General features: G+C 43.7%; 1 protein-coding gene across 2 annotated transcripts in view; it reads left to right on the plus strand.

Annotated features, from left to right (window-relative positions):
• The window catches only part of LOC127645294 (cell adhesion molecule 3-like), a 120,118-nt gene extending 98,309 nt beyond the window's left edge, over positions 1-21,809 (plus strand). Inside the window, exons 9-12 of one of the 2 annotated variants that reach the window (XM_052128864.1) lie at positions 39-416; positions 2,519-2,539; positions 16,300-16,425; positions 20,393-21,809. In XM_052128864.1, the coding sequence (XP_051984824.1) occupies positions 39-416; positions 2,519-2,539; positions 16,300-16,425; positions 20,393-20,511 (644 nt within the window). In that variant the 3' untranslated portion in view covers positions 20,512-21,809. The remainder of the gene's footprint in view (positions 1-38; positions 417-2,518; positions 2,540-16,299; positions 16,426-20,392) is intronic. The other variant, XM_052128865.1, reaches the window with a different exon arrangement.
• The last annotated feature ends 278 nt before the right edge of the window (positions 21,810-22,087 follow it).

Genomic DNA, 22,087 nt, shown 5'->3' on the forward strand with positions numbered 1-22,087 from the left:
TGTTCTCTGTTGTCATTTCTCTCCCTTCATCTTCCAAGATCTAAGAGATCCAGACCTCCTCATCCTCAACTCTCCTCCTCCTCTTTTACATTCATCCACTGTTTATCCTACGTCTCCTGCTGATCCCTCTGTTTCAGCCTCCACAGAGAGTAAAACTTACCCTTCTCCCTCCTCTTCCACCTCTGTGCCTACGTCCACTCAATCCATCTCTTCTACTCTCGCTCCTTCACCCACTACCTCTCCCTCTCTACCTCCTTCTCCTGAAATTCCCACCACCTCTTTTTCCAATGCTCTTTTCCCTGACCTCTCTCTTCCACCCTCCTCTGTTCCTGCTCACACCCCTCCGTCACCCCCCTTATCACCTCCTGTCACTCCTTCATCTGTCCCCCGGCTGAATGGAGTGTACACCTTTACAGGTAATTCATTGTGCACATGTACAAACTTAAATATGTTTTTAATATGCAACTGTGGCAATACACTGATATGAAAGTGATCATAGTTTCTTCTTTCTATGTACGTTGTGTGTGTTTTAGACTGATAAAAATCCAGTTACAACGAGGGATGTCAAAAGTACTGGTACTTGGGTACCCTTCTACAGTATTGGTTGTACTGAGTACCGACTCATTTTAAAGGTTTCTTCTGTGTTAAGCTCAATCAACAGCTTTTGTGGCATAAATTTGATTACCACAGAAAATACTTTCCACTCGACCCTTGTTTATTTAAAATAAAAATAAAAAAACAGAAATCGCAGTTACAGCAAGCAACATACAATGGAATTGAATTAAACTTTCAAGAGTATAGCCACAAGACACAAGCATTATGTGCTTTACATGAGTTTAGTGTGAGAAATTCTGTGATCTACACAATTTTTGTGTGATAAAATCTTGCACACTTGCACACACTTGCAGGGTTTACCGGGGTTACGTTGTCATGGCAATGAAATTGTAAACTGGATATAACTTTACACTGATAAGGTTAGCGATTTTATCACACTATAATCATGTTGTGGCTACATTTTTGAAACTGTGTGTATTTTACAGGAATAGTCTGGGTTCAATACAAGTTAAGTTCAATAGACAGCATTTGTTGTATAATGTTGAGTGCCACAACATTTTATTTCATCACATTTATCACACTAAAATCATGTTTGCTTGCATATTGTTTATGTCTTGTGGCTATACCTGTGAAAAAGTGAGTATTATAACGTTCAAAAATTGACTCCCCCCCCCATTCACTTCCATTGTAAGTGCCTCACTGTAACATCGATTTTTGCTTCTTTTTTTTTTAAGAAAAGGAGGGGCAAGTAAAACTAAATTGTTTGTGGTAATCAATATTATGGCACAAATAATGTAGACTGAGCTTAACTTGTATTAAATCTGGAACATTCCAAGTAGTATTTGTTTTCATTCATTTCATCTTTTTTTCTGTTGCTAACTTGACTGTGTGCTTCTCTTGAATAATTCCTTTTGTTTGTAGGAATACAAGAATAATAATACTTAAATACTACATGCCATTGTTGTAATTTAATAGGCCATTTATATAATACATTTTTAGACTTGTACTTTTTAAATAAAGGAGTATGTTCAATAGCAAATAAGTTTTTGCTGTGGTATCGAAATTGGTAATGTGACCCTATAGAAACAACTACTTTATTCACAAATTAGCTAAAAGGGGGCCTAATGTTTACTGTATTTTCAGCAGTATCTAGCAGTCCATTTAGTCAGACAGCAGTTTGCTTTAGCATTGAATACTGTGGCTTGCAGTAACAGCACTCAATGCTCATTAGGGGGTGTTTAACTTAACACAGCATCTTAAAAACTAGACGTTTGTGGCACAAGACGAAAACAGCAATGGCAAAAGACGTCTGTTACTGCATTGCACTGCATCATGGTAATGTCCATAGACCAACTATTAAAAAAAGCGCAGCTGACAAGTCCAGAAGACACAATGACCAACATGGCCATCCCTAGTGTGTGGGTAGATCAGCATAAATATGTCAGCTTATGATCAAGCAGGTTTTGTGTGTGTGTGTGTGTGTGTGTGTGTGTGTGTGTGTGTGTGTGTGTGTGTATACTGTATGAGGAGATAGATATGTATATTAAGATCTCCAGTGCTGTATAAAAGAAGCATGTTGAGCAGCATCTGCTGTCAGCTTTAACTCTAATTTAGGATTTAACCCAGCGCATCTCACAGCAAAGCCTCTGATTATCCAGAAACACAATCTTACACCTCACCTCCCCTCCAGCAAACATTCGCTTCAATTATTTAATTATTTTACCATAAAAATCCTCCTTAATACTCTTCAGAGATACTTATTTATTTGGTTCTGTTGAGCGAGCACCCACAAACACACATGCACACCTACTTGCACATGTTAATCTCTTTCATCGTTTCTCTTTGTTCCTTCTCTTTTTGCATTCTTGCTTCACATCTCGTGCTTCCACACTCATGTGACCCTCATCCATCCATCCATCCATCCACTCATCACCCATCCATACATCCCTTCATCCTCTTGAAGAAGCCGGAGAGAGCGCTGCAGGTATTCTCTTCACTTTCCCTCTCTTTTGCTGTCTTTCTTTTTCTTCCTAGCTTACTGTTTTTCCCTTTTGGACCTCTGAATGTATCTCTTCTGTCTCTCCTCCATCTGTCTGTTTGTCTCAGGGGTCTAACTTTATGAAGGATGTGGGCATTTGTTTCAGCTACAGAATTGATCTGTCATTATGAAGATAGTTAATGGTGCAAGGATGTTGTTAATGAAGGCAAAGCATTTGGTATTACATTGAAAACATTAATATCAGCTCGAATTTGTTGGTTCATTGAAAGCTTAGAATTAAATTAGGCTGACACTGAAAACTGCATTTTCAGCCAATTTGAAAACAATCATGCTTAGAAAAACCTCGGGAATGAGATATATTATTGTATCGATGTCTTGGAAGTACAATTCAATTTCTTGCTACAGGGTAGGTCCAACCATCTGTAGCCTTTTGGAAAAAGCAAAACTAACTTATATCTTCACATCAGCAATTAGACGTTTGGACATGGACATGGAAATGGATCTTGTATCAGCTGTCCACTTCATCAATCTGGTTATTATCAGACCCTGATTGGTAAAGGATAATCCTATATATGTCAATATTAAAAACTCTGCAAGTTTGAGTAATTGCTTGGTACGAACCCTTGCTCTACTAGTCCTGGGTATCACCCGCTACCTTACATTACGAAACACACCGCAATACGCAAGTTAGGCTGGAGTGCTTATATCAATTGCAAACTGCACTGCAGTCACCATTAACCATACCCCAGACCCCTATTTTAAAGGGGAGTGTGATTGGTGCACTCTAACAGTTGTTCTTGAAAGACTGTGACTTTCAAGTGGTGACTTAATGTCAAGTTTGCCTATATGTTTGGACAGGCATATACACTCTGCCTTGCAGTGTTTTAAACACATAGATTATAGCATAGGGCATCAATATAATGATGTCACAATGTCTTTATGAATAATACAAAACTCATAGAACAGTGATGGAGTCATTAACTCAGTGAAGGTTTGTAAACACTTACAAGGGATAGTTCACCCAAAAAATAAAACTAAGTAATCATTTACTCACCCTTATTTGTTCCAAACTTTCTGGATCATAAAAGAAGATTTTAAGCAGAATGTAAGTTAGGTTTTCCATACAATGACAGTAAATGCAGACTGAGGCTAACATTTTGCCTGCTGTAATATCTCATTTTGTGTTGCACAGAAGAAACAAATTCATACAAGGCTGAAAGTCAATAAAAGCAGAAAGGCTGTGCCATATTGTTAATCGCATCTAATCGCATTCAGCGGGAGACGCGGATATAAACACGGAGACAGCACGCGACAGTGAATATCGCCGTGGCAGCGCACATGATGAAAAAAGAACTGTCCGCATAAACTTCACATGCAATTATCCGATCCGCAGTTGCTAGTGTACCGTCTGCCGCTCTGGGCTGCGTTTCCCAATAGCTTTCGATCTCAGTGGATAAGAGCGTTTTCTACGAGCTATTTTTTACGTGCGTTTCCCAAAACTGCACTTAACATGAATGTGCAAGGATGCGCTTTAAGTGCTACAGTACTTAAGAGAGTTGCTGTCCATGTGACAGTGCAGAAATGTGAACTTAAAATGCTGCTCGTAATTGTAACTTAATTATATTTGTGTAATAACCAGTACCGCCGCTCCCTATACGCATATTACGCAGTCTGCCTAGGGCACCAACTCGCTAGGGGGACACAATATTACCCTATTAGTCCGAATAGACCAGTTGAGAAACACTGCTTTAACTCACACACACACACACTCATGTCAGACCCCTTCTCTCTGACATTTTCTCCGCTGCGCGTGTGTGTGTGTGTGTGTGTGTGTGTGTGTGTGTGTGTGTGTGTGTGTGTGTGTGTGTGTGTGTGTGTGTGTGTGTGAGCGTGTATTTATCACTTTGTGGGGACCAAATGTCCCCATAAGGATAGTAAAACCCGAAATGTTTGACCTTGTGGGGACATTTTGTCGGTCCCCATGAGGAAAACAGCTTATAAATCATACTAAATTATGTTTTTTGAAAATGTAAAAATGCAGAAAGTTTTCTGTGAGGGTTAGGTTTAGGGGTAGGGTTAGGTTTAGGGGATAGAATATAAAGTTTGTACAGTATAAAAACCATTATGTCTATGGAAAGTCCCCATAAAACATGGAAACACAACTGTGTGTGTGTGTGTGTGTGTGTGTGTGTGTGTGTGTGTGTGTGTGTGTGTGTGTGTGTGTGTGTGTGTGTGTGTGTGTGTGTGAGCGTGTATTTATCACTTTGTGGGGACCAAATGTCCCCATAAGGATAGTAAAACCTGAAATTTTTGACCTTGTGGGGACATTTTGTCGGTCCCCATGAGGAAAACAGCTTATAAATCATACTAAATTATGTTTTTTGAAAATGTAAAAATGCAGAAAGTTTTCTGTGAGGGTTAGGTTTAGGGGTAGGGTTAGGTTTAGGGGATAGAATATAAAGTTTGTACAGTATAAAAACCATTATGTCTATGGAAAGTCCCCATAAAACATGGAAACACAACATGTGTGTGTGTGTGTGTGTGTGTGTCGAAAGTTGACAAGTCTGACAGGCAGACAAGGAGGAAAGGAGATGCGCACGCGCATGTGAGATTCTCCGTCTGGTTGCATTTTTTTCTCAATACCGTAGATAAGCAAATGTACATGGTATGATAACCGTCAATTTTCAAACCGTGGTATACTGTGAAATCGACTCGGTTACTTTTCATTTCATTTATTGTTTATTTTTACAGGGACAATGCACAATTAAAAGTAATTGCGCCAGAATTAGCTAATAGCTAGTTTACATCTGCTGTCCCTGGGCAGGAAAACAAATAAAATAACATACATTACATATACCCCACATAAAACATCACAATACATACATGTACAGAATAACGTAACCTCGGTTTCCTGAGAGGAGGGAACGAGTATTGCGTAAGTAGCTTACGCTATGGGAAAACTCAGTTTCTCGAGAAATATTGAAGTCTTTATGTAAAGCGCATTGCAGCTGCACAGCAGACAGCAATGGCCGAGGCAGCTTCGGTCATTGGCTGTGCTGCGGCAACTTGCTCGAACCAATGGCGGGCGACTCTGAGCAGCGACCAATGAGCGCTTCACGCCCGAGCGCTCAGAGCCTGCCAAGATTAGCGTGGCTAAGGCTATATATTAGGCGCCCCGCCATGAGAGTTCTTTAGGTTCAATCGACTGAAGCGACTGACCAAGCACAAGCACTGCAGCTTACGCAATACTCGTTCCCTCCTCTCAGGGAACCGAGGTTACGTTAGTAACCGAGTCGTTCCCTCTCGAGAGGTCTCTCCTATTGCGTAAGTAGCTTACGCTATGGGAACACCATGCAAAACGCCGTGCGTGCTGACTTCGCTCTATAAAGCCAAAGGCGGATGCCTGAGCCTTAAAGCAAAGTGATTATCCAACAAGCCGGCCAACGGCGAGCTATATAATGGGAAAATACAGAGCGCCTTTGCCCCAAGGAGGTCCATGGTGGGGCGCTCATTGTAAAACACAAGCACATAACTTATGTACTGATTTTTCTATGTATTGATATGCATAAAAAATCCTCTAAGTCAGTCAGAGACGGACCTATAAGGGAGGAGATAATGCTCAGCATATACATACTCCAGTCCATTCAAAAGTCAGGCTGATAGAATGTTGGAATGCAATGAGGGGACCTGTAGGTTATAAAACCTGATAAATGTCGAGGCGAGGCCCAGCCTGCCGCCGCACAAATATCTTCAATGGGTATCCCACTCGACCACGCCCACGAGGAGGCCATGCTCCTCGTAGAGTGAGCTCTGATGCCTAAGGGGCATTGAAGGCCCTTGGCTTCATAAGCCAGCGCTATAGCATCCACTATCCAGCGCGATATTCTTTGCTTTGAAACTGCGAGAACCTTTAGTGCGGCCGCCAAAGCATCACGAATAATTGTTCCGTCTGTCTGAGCGGGGCAGAACGTTCCAAATATACTCTGAGCGCCCTGACCGGGCAGAGTAAATTAGCGTCGCTTTAGATCCGCTGGGAGCGATAGGCTGCCAGAGATATCACCTGTACTCTGAAGGGTGTGGAGAGCACTTTAGGAATATACCCGTGCTTTGGCCTAAGGACAACTCTGCAGTCGTTAGGTCCAAATTCCAGGCAAGCAGCTTGATGACAGCGCGTGCAGGTACGCCCACTCTCTTGACTGAGGCGGCGCCAGCAAGAGCGCAGTTTTGAGCGAGAGCTGTTTAAGGTGCACGGTTCGGAGAGGTTCGAGCGGGGCACTCTTGAGTGCGTCCAGGACCGTGGCCAGGTCCCAGATCGGCACCGAGGGGGCGAGGGGGTTCATCCTCCTAGCGCCTCTTAGGAAAGCGAATGATTAGGTCGTTTTTCCTAATGAGCGTCCTTTATCAGGACTGTGTGACGCCGCTATGGCAGCCACATAGACTTTGAGCATGGAGGGTGTGCGGCCCGCCTCCAGCAGCTCTTGCAAAAGGCGAGTACACTTGGTATCTCGCGCGATTTGGGGTTCAAGCTCTTGGTATCACATCAGTCACTGAACACTTTCCACTTTTGGGCATATAAAGCGTCTCGTAGAGGGCTCAGCACCTCCGTGATGGTTCTCAAAGCTCCACTGGGGAGGTTCTCGGGAACCCGTTGAGGGGCCATGCATGGAGGGCCCACAGATCGAGGCGGGGATGAAGAATCATCCCGTTGGCCTGCCTGAGGAGGTCTAGCCTCAGCGGAATCGGCCATGGGGCAGATTGCATCATCTGCATCAGTTCTGGAAACCACGTCTGGTTTTTCCAGAGAGGGGCTACCAGGAGCACTGCACATTTCACTTCCCTGATCCGACTGATGACCTGAGGTAGCATCGCGATTGGGGAAAAGCATACAAGGGGCGGCTCGACCAGACTTGGGCGGCGCGTCCGTGCTCTTTGAGAAGAAAAGGGGGCAGTGCGCATTTTCCCTGGAGGCGAAGAGGTCGACCTCCGCCTTGCCAAAGGTTTGCCATAACCACTGAACCGTCAGGGGGTGGAGAGACCATTCTCCTGGGAGAACCTTGTCTCTGGACAGCATGTCCGCTCCCTGGTTCAGGACGCCTGGCACATGCGCTGCTCTCAGCGAGCGCAAGTGGTGCTGTGACCATGAGATGAGCTCTCTGGCCATAGAGTGCAGGGAGCTCGACCTGAGTCCACCCTGGTGATTTATATATGATACTACCGTCATGTTGTCCGTTCGGACCAGGATGTGTTCGTTTTTCAGGTACGGAAGCAGGGCTCTGAGAGCCAAGGCGACCGCTTTCATTTCCAGACAGTTTATATGTAGGCGCTTTTCCGGGTTTGACCAAAAGCCGGAGACAGGCCTGCCCTCGTAAAGGGCCCCCCATCCTATTTTGGAGGCATCTGTCGTGATCATTTTTCTCCATGTGTTCACGCCCAGACTCACGCCGGTTCGATACCAGTCGACGGCTTTCCAGGGCGTCAGGGCTTTTAGACAGCCGTGATTTGCTCTGATTAAAAAGTGGCCCGAGCGCCACGCGTGAGTGGGGACACGGCTCTTGAGCCAGTGTTGGAGAGGACGCATGTGCAACAATCCTAGCTGGAGTACAGCTGATGCCGAGGCCATGAGACCGAGCATCCTTTGAAATCGTTTGACGGGGGTGCGCGCGCCCGGTCTGAATGATGTTGCAAGGCGTCGAATAGAGAGCGCACACTCTGATGAGAGGTGCGCCGTCATCTGCACTGAGTCTAGCACTATTCCCAGAAAGGAGATATTGATTCTCAGACCCAGGCATTCTAGATGGCTGATAATCCAAGATCTGTGCGTCGTTAACTGACTCTCTGATTGTGCTATGATTAGCCAATCGTCGAGGTAATTCAGTATTCGCACTCCCCGCTGTCTCAGGGGGGAAAGTGCTGCGTCCATACATTTCGTGAATGTACGGGGGGGCCAATGATAGGCCGAATGGTAGTACTGTGTACTGGTATGACTGTCCCTCGAAAGCGAATCTCAGAAAAGGCCTGTGATGAGCGCTATCGGAATGTGAAAGTAAGCGTCTTTCAAATCCACTGATAGAAACCAATCCCGGGGCGAACTTGCGCGAGGATATGTTTGGTCGTTAACATTCTGAGCGAGCGAATCATTAAAGCTTTGTTCAGATGTCTGAGATCTAGGATGGGGCGGAGGCCACCGTCCTTTTCGGGATGAGAAAATAGCGGCTGTAAAACCTGCCTCAGCTCATAGAGGGAGGAACAGTTTCTATAGCGCCCTTCTCTATTAGTTTGAGCACCTCGGTGCGTAGAACATGTGACACATCTCTCCTCACTTTCGTCTCGACCACCGCTGAAAAGCGGGGTGGTCTCTGGCGAATTGAAGCGAGTAACCGTGTTTTATTATGTTCAAAACCCATTTCGGCATGTCGGGGATTTTTTCCCAGGCTTTTGCTCGCACTGATATGGGCTGAATGCTGGCTGGGGTGTGTCGCAGTGACGTATGGGCCCCACCGGCAAATTGCGTGCTGAGCTTACAGCTGTCAGAGGCGCGGGCACGCGCTGAACAGCCTTGTTGAGTGCCGAGTGCAGGGGTGCGTGTGAGATTACAGGCACGCACGCTATCTCCGAACTGCTCGCAGCATGAGCTGGAGAAATGTTTGAAACTGTATGGACAGTGTTTTCGGGTGGGGGTGCATACATCTTAATAGGCACGCGCGCCACTGTCATAAAGCTTCCCACTCTTAGCGGGGAGTTTCTTGACTCGCGCGTCGCATCCGTGATGCTTGCGGCATGAGACAGAGAAATGTTTGAAACTGTATCGACAGTGTTTATGGGTGGGGGTGCATACATTGTAATAGGCACGCGCGCCACTTTCATAAAGCTTCCCGCTCTTAGCAGGGAGTTTCTTGGCTCGCGCGTCGCATCTGTGATGCTTGCGGCATGAGACAGAGAACTGTTTGAAACTGTATGGGCAGTGCTTATGGGTGGGGGTGCATATACCGTAGTAGGCACGCGCGCCACTTTCATAAAGCCTCCCGCTCGCGGCGGGGGGTTTTTGGCTATGCATACAGTGTTTGTGTGTAGGGGTGCATGCAGGACAGCAGGCACGCGCGCTACCTTTATAATATTTCCCGCTTTTACTGGGGAAGTGTTTATAACTGTGGGAACAGTGCTTGCATGTAGTGGTGCATACATGACAATAGGCACACGATCTACATATATGGTGCGTCCAGCTGGAGCTGGGGAAGTATTCGGCACTGTTTGGACAGTATTGATACGTGGGAATGCGCACTTTAGTGTGGACACGTGACCCCTTAGTGACACAGGCAGAAAATGACTCTTTTTGTGATTTCTGTGTGTTGCCGTTAAAACGGCGTTTGATTGCAGGTGAGCGAGTTCTGTGACTGGCCCATTGACTGCTGTACAGACATTTCCAGACGCCTGTAAGGGGACTGGGTAATGTTTCACACGTTTTAGAGAGAGTGGTCCGGCTTTTGCGAGACACGCACTCTCTCTTTTCTTCCTATTGCTAGGAAGACTTCACGAGGCTCCGGGTTCAGCACGATCTTGGGCCGAGGACCCCGTTGCTCAGGCAGCTTCCTTCGGTTAGCGGAATGCAAGCGGCGTCGAGCATCCGTTTCAGGTCTGCTCTTTGGCTGGGAGACGGGAGGCGCCGCCCTGGCTCGCTGCTGCTGCTGAGGCGGTCTCTGGCGGCTCTGAGACGAGCTGGAGCGCTTGGGCAGGAAGTGACGCATACCCTGCGAATCCTTCCGAGCTTCAGTGAAGCGTTCAGCAAACTCTTTTACCGCCGGTCCGAACAGGCCGCTTGGAGCGATAGGCGCGTCAAGAAATGGCACCTTATCCGCGTCCTTCATCTCTGTTAGCGTCAGCCACAGATGGCACTCAAGGACAGTCAGATTAGCCATGGCCCGGCCGATGGATTGGGCGGTGGCCTTTGTGGCTCGCAGGGCTACGTCAGTGGCGTAGCTTTGGCTTTCCATCCAGCGGTGGAGGGTGGGCACAGATGGTTGGCCACAGCCTCCTCGAGGGGCGGGGTTCCCTCGTAGCCTCTTTCTCTCGCGCCGTCCACCGAGGAGTGCGAGGAAGAGAAAGAAGGCTTCAGGCGAGCAGAGTGCGGGGCTTTCCATGACTTTGTGAGTTCGTCGTGAACTTCGGGGAAGAAAGGGGAGGGTCTCTGTCGAGGGGCCTGTCGGCGCCCCTGCAGGAACCACTCGTCCAGCCGGCTGCGGGCGGGATCTTCCGGAGAAGACCAGTCGAGCCCGAGGTCTTCCACGGCTTTGGACAGGATGCGGACGATCTCAGAGTCCATGCTGGTGCCCGTGCTCGTGTCCGCTAATGTCGACGGCGCGGGGGCGAAGGCCGAGCCGGCCAGTCGTCGGATGCAGCGTCAATAGAAAGGCTGTCATCCTTTTCACCGTCGTCCCCTGACGCGCCAAACGAGACGAGACCCACCGCTCTGTTGGAGGGGTGCTGGTCCGCCTGCATGAAATGGACTGGCGGTGGGGAGATCTTGGGTAGTGGTGAAGCACGCGGGGACTGACCCGGCGTGACGTCACTGAATTCCACGTGCTATGGCAGCCTCTGTGAGCGGCGCTTTTTCTTGCGCGGCTCGAACGGAGGAGACGGCAGCACGGTGGAAGCAGGCTCGTTTGCGCGAAGGCGGCAAAGCGAGAGCGCAGCTCGGCGAGGCCCAGGGAGTCACATTCGGGGCATCCGCCCTGAATGAGAGCAGCTTCTGCGTGGTCAGGTCCCAGGCAGCGAATGCAGATAACGTGACGGTCTCCGTCAGGAAGAGGGCCTCTGCACGAGGCGCAGGTTAAAGGCATTTGGAACAACGCCTCGAAAATTGCTCTTTTACTTAAATCAAAAGTGTCGCAGAGGCGAACACTTGTAAGTAAAAAAGGATATCAGTGATGCGCGCCGGATGGCGTAGCAGAAGGCTTCGAAGGCGGCCGAAGGCGCCGGCGTCCTCTTAGCAGTCCTGCTGTAGGCTTGTCAACAGCGGGCGAAAAGACTCCAACAATCCGGAGGATCCAGCGAAGAGAAGGTCTTCGCTGAAGGAGATTAAATCTAAAGAACTCTCATGATGGGGCGCCTAATATATAGCCTTACCCACGCTAATCTTGGCGGGCTCTGAGCGCGCGGGCGTGAAGCGCGCACATTGGTCGCGTGTTCAGAGTCGCCCCGTCATTGGTTCGAGCAAGTTGCCGCAGCACAGCCAATGACCGAGCTGCCGAGCTCATTGCTGTCTGCTGTGCAGCTGCAATGCGTTTAACATAAAGACTTCAATATTTCTCGAGAAACTGAGTTTTCCCATAGCGTAAGCTACTTACGCAATAGGAGAGACCTCTCGAGAGGGAACCGGGATACCGCTGCAACCCTACTTACAATGCTGTTAGCGTTGTACGAATACTCCAGAACACTCGTTATTCTACGAGCATATTCAAGTACTACTTAAGTTACAATGCTTTTGGGAAATGGGCCACAAAACTAAGATGAATCATAAGTTGGATTCTGGTAAACGAGGAAACGAAGTCAAATTTTGTTTCCTTGCGGTCCCCCATCTTATTTCGTCTTGGTTCCACGTGGTTTGTGTTGTTAATTATATGTTGTGTGATTGGTTTCACTCATGCTAAGATATGTAATCATTTGTGTGACTGCATGTACCATACCGAAGGCCCTGTATCCGTTCGATTCATCATGGATACATGTACCATTGCATCCCTAATCTTTATAAAGGAATTATTTGAAACAAAGGGTTTATGTGCTACACACTACCATTATTTTTCATCTTAATGGGGTCATGACACGAGGAATAACATTTTCCTTGATCTTTTAATATATAAGATGTCATTGCACTTTAAAAACATTCCGTAAGTTTCAGAACTGAAAACGTCCTCCTTAATAGAAAAACCAGGCTCTAGAAATGGCTGGTTTGGAATTTGTGGAACTTGTGATGTCACACGGATCAAATGCATCTGCATAGGACTGCCTTTTCAGCAAGACATTAATGCCTATTTTTCGCCATTGCACACATGGCCCCGCCCACTGGTGCTCAGACAGTCGCACTCAAACAGGGATGTGGGATGTGACCGCGATTTAAGGCGGTACAATTGCAACTTTTAAAAACACGTCTCATTCTGCTGTGGCCACTGACTGGTAGAAATGCATTCAGTTGTGTGTGTAAACAAACAGAAGATGTGAGATGTCACTCCTGTGAAGACCAGCGTCTCTGTTTTGGCCTGTTGAAGCTGGTTGAAGCACCCAACATCACCATGGATTGTGTTTGCGTATTTAGAACATTTCAGCGTGGATTGTGTGTTTTTAGCTCAAATCAGAGTGGATTGCTTGTGAATCAGTCACAATATGATTCAAGCTTTGCAAAGGAACTGTTATTGAAAGAGGTGGCAGTTAAAACACTATTGGACCACAAAAACGTAAGTAAACAATTTCATTCATGAATGACTGTTTGATAGTTTATGGTGCTGCTTGAGTAAACATTTTAATATATTCAGGGTGTACGTAATGTGTTAACCCTGAAATGTAGTTTTTTTTATTGTTGTGTGGAGTTTGTTCATTTTCTTTGGATTGCATTTCAAACATGGCTAGACTGGTAATCTGGCATACCGGGCATTTTCCTGGTGGGCTGACACACTTTGGGGCCGATCAGGGGCATACTGGCCATCTGGTGAACCGTGGGGTCAGGTTGGTCAGCCGCGAAACATGCCGAATGGGCCACGCTAAGCAAAAATATGCCGCCGCGTTATGCAGAACGGAACACAAAACGGTGCAGCGATAAAAAATCCTGGGCCGATTTCTCTTCCCAGTCCAGCCCTGATTTCAAATATGGATGTATTGGAACAGAACAGTGGTCGTTTACATTGACGAACCAGAAAAATCTATCATGGCCTATAACTTTGCATTAAAAGCGCTACCAGCATCCGATAGCGAACGCGACGCCAATCTCCTTTGCCCAGTCAGAGCACTGAGATTGTATACCGCGCACTCCGCCGCTTTCAGACGCTCTGAGCAGATTTTCGTTTCGTTCGGAGGGTGCACCAAAGGTCTCGCCGCCTCGAAACAGACACTATCTAGATGGATAGTGGACGCTATTGCTGCTGCATACGCGTCAAAAGACCTGCCATGCCCGTTGGGCATTAGGGCTCACTCCACTAGAGGCATGGCATCCTCGTGGGCATGGTCCAGCGGGATTCCCATTCACGACATATGTGTGGCAGCGGGATGGACTTCCCCCTCCACATTTGTCAGATTTTACAATATGGAAGTGCCCGCTACTAGCGGTTTAATACGCTACAGCTCCCCTGGTGAGCTGCACTGATGGGACACATTCCACACAGACCGGCACCGCCGCTCTGTCGTTCCCTTCCCACTATGTGCTTATATATTACACAAACACTGACCCGCATTCTTGCCGGCCAAATCTTATTTCCCCACTCATAAGGGCTCCCCGGGTTCCCCTTAATTCCCTGAGGCTCATACAGTGGATGCTTGGCGCGCGGCGTTGACAATGGGTTCCCGTAGCGTAAGCTAGCTTACGCAATACGAGAGAACCTCTCGTAAGAGAACGTATCGGTTACCTAACGTAAATTCGGTTCTCTCTAGATGAGGGAACGAGTATTGCGTAGCCGGCCGTGCTTCAGCGCCACGGCGACTTTTCGCTTCAGTCAATGAAAACCAGGGTTCCAGCCTACAAACTACGCTTATATGCACTCTAGTGACGCCCTTTTTGGCGGGCTTTGATGCAGTGAGCGCGCGGACGCCTCTCATTGGATGCGAGTTCGCCCAAGCTCGTCTATAGGCTGCAGCAGTTGCCGCAGAGCAACCAATGAGCTCGCTAGCTAGCCCGCTCAAGGTCTGCAGCTGCCGCACTGCGTTGACAATGGATACAAAATTAAGGATAATTTTTTGGCTTCAATATCTCAGAAAAGATGAATCTTTCCCGTAGCGTAAGCTAGCTTACGCAATACTCGTTCCCTCATCTAGAGAGAACCGAGGTTACGTTAGGTAACCGATACGTTTTCACACAGAAAACCAGAAACTGTGTGGAAAGTTATTATATATGACTAAATTACGACTGTTTTGGTGCCAAAAAACTATACTAACATTATTAGTGGACCGCAGGGAAGATAATACAATTATAAAAAAAAAGTATGTCATGACCCCTTTAAATAAGTCTGATTTAAGGACTTTTATGTGTAATTTTCCTGACTGAATATGAATAATGTTAACAATACTCACCACTGGAGTTTAATATCACTATTTTTTAAAAGTCTGACTTTAAATGTTAATATTAAACACATATTTAACTCCAGTCATGACCCCTATAAGAGACTTTATTCTTAGTGTTTTCTACCTCTTCATGTATTCTTTGTGCCTTTCCCCTTTGTTCTCCTTTTCTGTCTGTTTCTATTTTCTATTTCTTGCTCTAAGGGCTTCTTGTCATGTCACTCAGAACTCACTCTGTTTGTCCTCCTTCATCCTCTCCACTCTCATCTATCTTTTTTTCTTCTCCTGATGTGTGTGAGCGTCAGGGTGACTGTTAACTTGTCTTGTTTTGATGGAGTATTGTTTGAGAGGGAGACAGAGCTTGTGCCGAGGGTGGGAGTGATGAATGTCGTTCACGCACTCTAAGTCCAGGCAAAGTCATCGAAGCTTATGATGGACTCTTTGCTGAAATTTCACTGCTGATTATTCATGTGGTTGCTTTTAAACACGGAGGTCAGGCTCTTGGAGCTTCAAACTAGATTGAAAATGACACTGTGTAGTAACTGCTAGACAATTAAAAATTTTCTTTGCGCATTATAAAAATATATATATATTCATTCCTAATGCAAAATAACAGGAAACAAGACCTGTTTGTTATTTTGGCATAACATTTGAGCAGGATAAAAAAGCTATCAGTGGTGATCATCTCTAAGGAGATATCTTAGTTCAGTTTGTTTGCTTGAAAATGTCAGTTGTGCTCTTACTGGGGAGAAAACACTTAAAGTTGTTTCTTGAGATAATCAGTGCTGTACATTAAGGCCGGGGGAAAACATTGATTTACAGTTGCATTGCTTTATCAAATGATTTTGGATTCAGAATCATTTTCATTTTAAATGATTTATTAATAGCTTTGTGCATGAAAAAAAAACATGTGCAGGATTATAAGATGGATTTTACTGTATTGCATTAAAGCATGTGAAAGTCCGGTGTGCTATTTCGTGCATTCAGGTATGCAAATTTTTCTCAGAGCCTGACAAAATATGCCATCGTGTGTCGTTTGAAGTTCAGTTTAAAAATGTTAGCAATTTGTGCTGCTTTGCTGTGTTGCTTTTGGTGTAAATGGACTTTAAAGTGAAAAATGTTGGGAACATGGCTAACATACAAAATCTTATTGCACATTTCAACCGGAGCAGGTTTAAAAAAATCCTGTTCTTGTTGCTGTAAATTCCAAACAGAGAACCAAAGCTTCCACATACTTCGAAAAGGACAAAGCGAACCATTACTTCTATATCAAATGTTTTATTGCAAAATATTCAATACTGGGTGTGACCAAATCTTTTTATTCTTCTATGTTTCTATGTTTCTATGTAGTCTCTGAACAATTCTTCTCTGATTTTGCCTGGTCAATAATGTTAGGATATGTGTTTTCTGTTTTTATTCTGATTGTGAACAATGTCTGTCCTCTCTGCATGGCTCTGACAGTCTAATCTGTCTTGCTCTCCATTTCTCAGACCCCACAGCAATGTCCACCTCCTCAGGAGTAGACCATGCAGTTATTGGTGGAGTGGTTGCTGTCATTGTCTTCATCATGCTTTGTCTCCTCATCGTCCTCGGCAGATACTTAATCAGACATAAAGGTATTACACACACACACACACATGCACAGGCACACGTGCGCGCGCGAGCACACACACACACACACACACACACACACACACACACACACACACACACACACACACAAACAAACAAACTTGTTTTTATATCATTGTGGGGACTCTCAATAGACTTCCATGCATGTTATGGATTTCTCACAGATCTAATGATAATTTCTATCCCCTAAATCTAACCCTCACAGACACCTTTTTGCATTTTTACATTTTTAAAAAAACATTGTTTAGTATGTCTGCCAAATGCATAAATGTAAATGTATGTTTAATATGCCATTTCCATTGTGGGGACTGCTGGCTGGGCCCCACAAGGTAGGTGATCTCAGGTTTTACTATCCTTGTGGGCACATTTGGTCCCCACAATGTAGCATAAACATGTACACACACACACACACACACACACAGAACACACCATCCCAGTGAGACACACAGCAATCCCTGTCTCTCTTTGACACAAAAACACACAAACACACAAACATGTTTTGTTTTATATCTTTCCATAGACTTCTATGGATTTTATATGGATCTAACAATAATTTCTATCCACTAACCCTACACCTAAACCTAACCCTCACAGAAAACTTTTTTGCATTTTTACATTTAAAAAAAAACATTGTTTAGTATGTTTTTTTGACCGATTCGAATGTTTAAGAGGACACTAGAAATGTTCTCATAAACCACATTTATAGCAAAATTTCATCGTAAAACACCCAAACCCGGCTAAACACATTTCTAATCAGACACAAAGAGATACACGTACACACATCTAGGACGTCTAGAGGACTTACAGTATAACCTTCTGGGACTGTGGTGAGAGAAATGTTGGAGAGTTTGACAGCATCCTGTCCCATCAGCAGCTTTTTAAAAATGAGCCTGTATATTTTTATACCTTTTTCTATTTCACTTAAGGATCAGCAAACAGATTCTAGACACTCGACAAGTGATCTCATTGTTGACTGGGATATTATACTTGTAAATGAACCACTTGTCTCACTGGAGAATGGTGCAGTGAGAATATGGAAAAGAGAAACGGGGTTGGGCAAAAATGTCAAATTAAAATATAAACAGCAGCTCATTCTGTATAACAGGAAAACATAGAAAGGAGGATAATCTAAGCTGCTTTCTTGGTATTAAATCTTAATAAACGTCCTGTATATAAATGCAGTAATTTGATTCCAAAATGCCAGTCACGTCACATGCACATCGACATGTTCTGAAAGAGCTGGTTTACGTCTTAGTTTCCATAAACAGTCTGGTTGGACTGGTAAGAAAGGTTTAAGTTCTGATGGTATGGGTATGTCCTGTTTTCTATGATATGTCCCCTTTAAAATAAACATTTGGAAGAGTACAAGCAGTCAACACTAACTCAGACAGACTTTGTTACTGTGTCCACACAGAGACATGCTGTAAACAGATTATGACAGCCGTGCGGCTCTCCCTCTGTATCTGTCTGTGACTTATGGCATAGCACTAAAAAAAAAGCTATCAGAAACTCTTCATCTGGAAAAAAAGAGCCTGGTTTTAGAGTTATGGAAAATATACAGGGCTTTAAATGCTGAATCTAATTTTTTATATATATAAAAGAGTTTTGATATACAATGAAAACATACTTTCAGAACGTCCTCCCAAGTCTAAAACTATTACTGAAACTAAACTGCAAAAACAGCTTGTTCTTAAAATCCTTGAATGCCAGAAACCCAAATTAATTAAATTCCAGGCTCAGTACAAGTCAAGCTTAATTAACAACATTTGTGGCATAAAGTTTATTTTCACCAAAAAATACAATTAAAATAAATTAATAAATCATTTATGTAAAAAATACAAATAAATTGCAGTGACAGTAAGGCACTTGCAATGGAAATGAATGGGGCCATTCTATAATTGTTAAAATATAAAAGTATAGCCACAACATGTAAACACTATGTGTTAACATGCTTTAAGTGTCATGAAATGCTTATTGACCTTATCTGTGTTAAGTGATGTTCAATTTTACAACTTGGTTGTCATGACTACAATACCTGTAATCCCGGTATTGGATATAACTACACAGATAAGGTTAGTAAGAATCACACATCACATCGAAAAATCATGTTAACATGTATAATGTTTCCGTCTTGTGGCTAGACTTCTGAAAATAAATGTATTTTAGAGTTTATGGATTGGCTCCAATCCCTTCCATTTTTAAGTGCCTTACTATAAGCGCAGAGGGGCGAGTCAGAAATATGTTTTGTGGTAATCAACATTATTCCACATTGACTGTATGTTTGTGATTTTAACAAGGTCCCTGGTCATTTTAGTTTAATCTCTCAATAGTTTGTGTGGCACATTTCAGCACAGGTTGCTAAGTGAACTTGTCACAATTTAATGCAGACTGTAAAAGAGGCTGAAATGGAAGGACGAAGCAGCACAAACTACAATATATTATCCCCGACAGCCTACCTGCAGCTTGTGCATCAGGGTATAAGCAATGTGGGTTCTATTTTCAAGAGCGCAGAAAGCACTGCTCTATGCACAACGACCGTACGCTACATCTTATTACATTTTCATGAGAGCGCTAATTTTAAGTGCAATTTTCGTTCCAGTGCAAGTGGCCATTGGTGGAATTGTTTGTGCAAACAGTGGGTGAATTTTATGTTAATGAAGTGGTGCAAAGCGCAATTAGCTATTTTCCTGAGAAATAGGTAATTACGCTAAGGCGTTTCAGCACCAAGTTGGTTTTCAACGCAAAGTCTAAATTCAGTTCCTAAATTTGCATTTTGGAGTTTCCACCAGCAGGTGGTAATATTTAAGTCCAAACTCACCAAACTGACAAAAACAGTTGTAGCCGTTTTATGAAACAAAGTTTTATTGATTTGAGATTTGTGTTAACCTATTTCAAGTCATGGTTTATTTTTCAATGATTATTATTATGTTTATATGTGTAATTGTACTGTATTTATGATCTAATTTATATTGGTATTTTTCCACCTGTTGTCATAGAGTGATTTTTATGTCGCTGCAAAAGAGGTGGGTGGAAGAAGTTGGAGAGTGTAAAATGTTTGGATTTGGTATGATTTTTTGACCACATCATTATTTTGATTATAATTTCATTTCGTTTGAAGTGTAATTTGAATTTAGAAATATTTTTGGTTAAATTATTTTGGGTTTTAATAAGTGAATAAAATTTTTCAAAAGCAAAATCGACCTGTACAAGTGAAGAGCATTCCGATACAATCACTGTTATTACTAGCCATGATTTGTGTGTTAGCAGATGAAAATTATTAATAATACTTACATTCTCTATATTTTAACAGAGCGTAAATCCATTTTTCATGCGTATAAAAGGAGCGTGTCACCGTCATAGAATTATGCCTGACATTCAACAAGGATGCAGTTAATGCACAAAAGAACGCAAGTCCACATTTCTGTTCTTCTGTATCATTGCTTACAGTCCATTTACACTACCAACTTCTTATGAATGTGCTGTCTTTGTTTATATCGCTGGTGCTTGACAGGAAATTTAATATATAATAAGACGCAGATGGTGCAATAACCGGAGAATAGTTAAATTGCACTTGACCCAGTCCATTAGCGCTTTGCCCCCGCAATTTTGCCAAACCCACTTGCGCCTAGACTTAGCACATGCTTGCATGAAAATATCAAAACTTCATGGCCATGCCCATTGACTTTGACTCTATGACTTATGGCATAGCGCTGCTCTTGGCGCTAGCACTCTTAAAATAGGGCCCTGTATCTCATTGCTTTGAGGGTATTTACATAGAATTCTTAAAGGCATGGCAGCAAAAAATGACCTCTTATATTCTAAGGTTTCGAGATTATGAAATCATGAAACTCGTGAAATGAGAATCATGAAAACTACATTCTGACTTGTAATTGGTGCAAAAAAACTTGACTTTATAAATGGACTACTCACCCAATACTTTTTCCCTTCCAGGTACATACCTGACTCATGAGGCGAAAGGTTCTGACGATGCTCCTGATGCAGACACAGCCATCATTAACGCTGAGGGCGGCCACTCCGGGGTAGATGACAAAAAAGAGTACTTCATCTAGAGATCAATCCCTCCATACCCTCTTCCTTCTCACGCTTCAGTTCACTCAGCCTGACAGGGGATGACAGAAGAAAGAGGGAATATATGAGAGAGAGTAAAACGTGTTGACCTGTTGGAACTGAAGATCCTCAAATAAGCTTCAACACACAAGACAGGGAAGTGAGAGTTATGCACTGACGTGTGGGGCTCATTTTCTTACACACACATACACTTAAACACATGGGTTCATACAACTTACAGTACACACATATACACACACACTCGCCATGTCTGCATTGCCATAATCACACATGAGCATGATCATGAGCAAATCATACATGACAAACTTGAAACAATAAAAAACGTACCTAAAGGCAATATGACAGTGACCACTCCTCGCTCATCACCACTGATTCTTTTGAAACAGTCCATATCAAGCACGAAAGCGCTGTGGCACATGCACACAGTGACGTACATACATGAACTTTCTGCAACCAAAACCACTGGAAAAACACACTGAACAACAAGTAACTTAAAACTAAAGACAAAATTTAAATAAACATGCACACACACACACACACACACTCATATATCACCCCAATGTTATATACTCATACACAGACCTACTTACTACATACTAAATACCTAAATACATGCAAACTAATACACTACACACAGAGCACCCTGACAAAAACAGCAGCCCCTGCAGTCATTGCACGGGACCCCAATATAAATATATAAATACATATATATTATATATGATTATATAGCATCATTTTTACTCAGTGTGCTGTAAATATACCCTCCTTCTCTTTATCTCTCTCTCTGATATTGTGGTATATACTCTCTGAGCCTGCCTGGTTTTCTTACATGCGTAGAAATGCCGAGTTGAAAAAAAAAATATCTGGACTATAGGAAAAAAAAACGTGGTGTTATAAAACTTCAGACATATTTGTTTGAATTATGCTCTTATCTCTTCAAGTTCATTTCTGGTATTTACTGTTGGTGCAACGATCTATTGTCATCAGCCTGGGAAGGTATTATTATTAATTATAATGAGGTTCCACCTCTTTATCAGAATGCAATGATTGTTTGTTTGTTTGTTTATTTATTTGTTTGTTTTTTTTTGGATAAATTCAAGTGATTAGCTCACTCACGCCACCTTCAGGAATAAATCAGTCCTGTTCTTCAGTAGCAGGTCATTCAGAAAAAGCAGGGTAACACAAACAATACTCCAAAAAATCTCTCTCTCTCTCTCTCTCTCTCTCTCTCTCTCTCTCTCTCTCTCTCTCTCTCTCTCTCTCTCTCTCTCTCTCTCTCTCTCTCCGATCAACCCTCCATATTTCCACATCTTTTCTGTCTCTTTTGCTCTTCGTCTGCTGCTCCTCTCTGCCCCAAAAGATCCAGATTTTACAGCCTTGTACCATCAGTGGCCACAGGCCATGGTGGTTTTGGTGGAAGCCTAAGGGTTGAGTCACATACACCATGCAATAAACAGAGGCAAACTTGTCTGGTATTTAAAACAAATTGGCTAATCGTGTTCGTTTAATGACAAATTTGTAGTATTTAATATGTCATGTATTACTTAGACAGCATGG

This window comes from Xyrauchen texanus, chromosome 6, assembly GCF_025860055.1.
Source record: "Xyrauchen texanus isolate HMW12.3.18 chromosome 6, RBS_HiC_50CHRs, whole genome shotgun sequence".
NCBI lineage: Eukaryota > Metazoa > Chordata > Actinopteri > Cypriniformes > Catostomidae > Xyrauchen > Xyrauchen texanus.